Raw genomic sequence first — 2,191 nt, forward strand, 5'->3', positions numbered from 1 at the left:
TCAGTAGGCAAGGTGGGCGAAGTGTCTTGCCCAAGGACACAACGACTGAGACGGCTGGACGGGGGATCGGACCAGCGACCTTCCGGTTCCAGAACGACTCCCCTAACCACTCCGCCACAGCCGCCCCAAACCAAAAAGAAATTTAAAAAGAGCAAAGATCTGAGGTGCGTGACATTAATCTCCATGGCTACGATAAGGTGGTGTTGCCATCTTCAGTTCTGCTGAAATATAAAAAGCCACCATAAAACTTAAATACTTTCATTCATGCATCATGTTTGTGTTTTTAATTTTATCTACACTGACCTCTCATTGATGCCTCCAGACGTTTGAACACCTTGTAGAGATACTGTCTCACTGGGGTTCCTGAAAACAGTTTGTATTAACATGAGGACGTCACATTTATTAAACATATCAGGATGAGTTATATTAGTCTAGTCTGTAACCTGGTGGGGTTTGATGCTGGCTYGTCTGGCCCTTGGGTTAGTCTCATCCTACGGCAGTACCATATTAGAGCTCCTAGCAGTACAATTCCACCTGTAAAATAATTTTTAAAAGGATTTAGAACCAAATGCAACAATTACAAATGGAGCAGATGCAACTCTGATCTCACCTGACAGACTTTATAAGAACATGTTGTCCCTCAGTGAAGCAGGAAAGCAGAGAAAGGCAAGTTGGGTTAGTAGCAACAAGCCAGCTTTCTAAAATCTAACACTTACTGCAGTTTTTACTACAACTCCTTATTTTTTATTTGTTTAGTTGTATGTTAATTTATTTTTATTGTGTGCATTCAGAAACAAAAGAAAAAGGCTGATCAGAGCGTATCACAGCTCATGAGGATTATAACTTACAGATTACTAAAATGATACATATCGTCTTATCTGTGGTCCACTCTGGTTTCTGCTCAACATCTAAAACAGCTGGTGTCGATGTGATGAGTGCTGTGGGAGTTTAAAGAGAAGAAAAAAAAATCAAATAAATGTTCAGTAAAAAGTGTGAGCAGCACTTTTCAATGTCTGTTTTGACCGAAAACACTTACTGTGATTTAAACAGACGGGATCAACATCTAGTTGACAAAACAAGACAATAAAATTGTGTTATTTGACAGTTAGTGGACATCAAAAACCTTGTTTATTCCATAACAATCAGGCCTACTTTGTCTTAAAAATATATCTGGTCTTATTTAATCAGATATGTTTACTTAAAAAAATAGGATAAAATAAAAATAATTTCAAAAATTAAACATTAAATGTCTTATTTTTCTCAACATATTGATTGAAAAGCTGTCAGGGGCCAACCTGAAAAATTATTTACCAACAGTGCCCCCCAGTGGTGAAAGTGAGATACAGCAATCATCCCTGTCACTAGACTAATTTTGTGCTGAATTTATTAAAACAAGAAAAACATTTTTTTAAAATAACAATTAGAAAATGACTGTCTGGACACTGCTGTCTTTGCCTCCAGATTATTGGCAGCATTTTAGTTATTTTTCAACAATACAGAACAAAATGTCAATTTCTGAGATCCCTTTTTTTCCGAGTGTACAAGTAAAACAAGCATGACAAAATTACAGGAAATAACATTTTACAAAAATCAACTGAACACCAAATTCTGATTTCATTAGAGGAAAGTCTAATTCAGAAATTGTTTCAGAATACAATAAGAGACTGAAAAACAACATGCAGCTTGAAGAGAAATGTGTAAATACCTGTACATTTGATGGTGCTAATGTAGCTGCTCTTACTCTCAAATTCACATTTGGTTGCTTTAAAAGAAATAAAGGCACGGCCATCATGCTGACAGACAGAGTGAAGTGAYGGAAGTCCTCTGCAATCTGCAACGTGTTTATTCTCAAAGACACACTGGTCATCACAGAACACCTTTGACACGWTGGCAGCACATCCTGCAGCCTCACAATAAAAAATATCCAGGGAACTGTTTCCTCCTGTAGAATGATGGAGAGAAAACATCTCATATAAAAGTGTTGTTTTTAAAACATGAGAATAATCAGGATAAGAGAAGACATGTTTGACCTGCTGGAAGCGGTGAGCTCAGGGCAAATCTAACCAACAGCAGTAAGATGATCTGAACTGAGGAGACAAAAAACAGCAAAACTAACAGATTCCTGTGAATTTACTGTGGATTTTTTGCAGTATCTTACCATATTTCATAATAACAGGAAAACATTGTTAAA

At 36.9% G+C, this 2,191-nt stretch overlaps 1 protein-coding gene across 4 annotated transcripts in view; it reads right to left on the reverse strand.

Annotated features, from left to right (window-relative positions):
- Window positions 1–77: 77 nt before the first annotated feature.
- The window catches only part of LOC106517525 (uncharacterized), an 8,941-nt gene continuing 6,827 nt past the window's right edge, over window positions 78–2,191 (reverse strand). Inside the window, exons 2-8 of one of the 4 annotated variants that reach the window (XR_001310218.1) lie at window positions 2,031–2,087; window positions 1,706–1,942; window positions 1,037–1,063; window positions 611–938; window positions 444–534; window positions 304–363; window positions 78–221 (exon numbers count right to left, since the gene is read on the reverse strand). Coding sequence is in view for 3 of the 4 variants with exons in the window: in XM_014008412.1 (XP_013863866.1) it covers window positions 188–221; window positions 304–363; window positions 444–534; window positions 849–938; window positions 1,037–1,063; window positions 1,706–1,942; window positions 2,031–2,087 (596 nt within the window). In the remaining variant the exon portion in view is untranslated. The remainder of the gene's footprint in view (window positions 222–303; window positions 364–443; window positions 535–610; window positions 939–1,036; window positions 1,064–1,705; window positions 1,943–2,030; window positions 2,088–2,191) is intronic. The other 3 variants (XM_014008412.1, XM_014008413.1, XM_014008414.1) reach the window with 3 other exon arrangements.

This window comes from Austrofundulus limnaeus, unplaced genomic scaffold (assembly GCF_001266775.1).
Source record: "Austrofundulus limnaeus strain Quisiro unplaced genomic scaffold, Austrofundulus_limnaeus-1.0 Scaffold49, whole genome shotgun sequence".
Classification (NCBI taxonomy): Eukaryota; Metazoa; Chordata; class Actinopteri; order Cyprinodontiformes; family Rivulidae; genus Austrofundulus; species Austrofundulus limnaeus.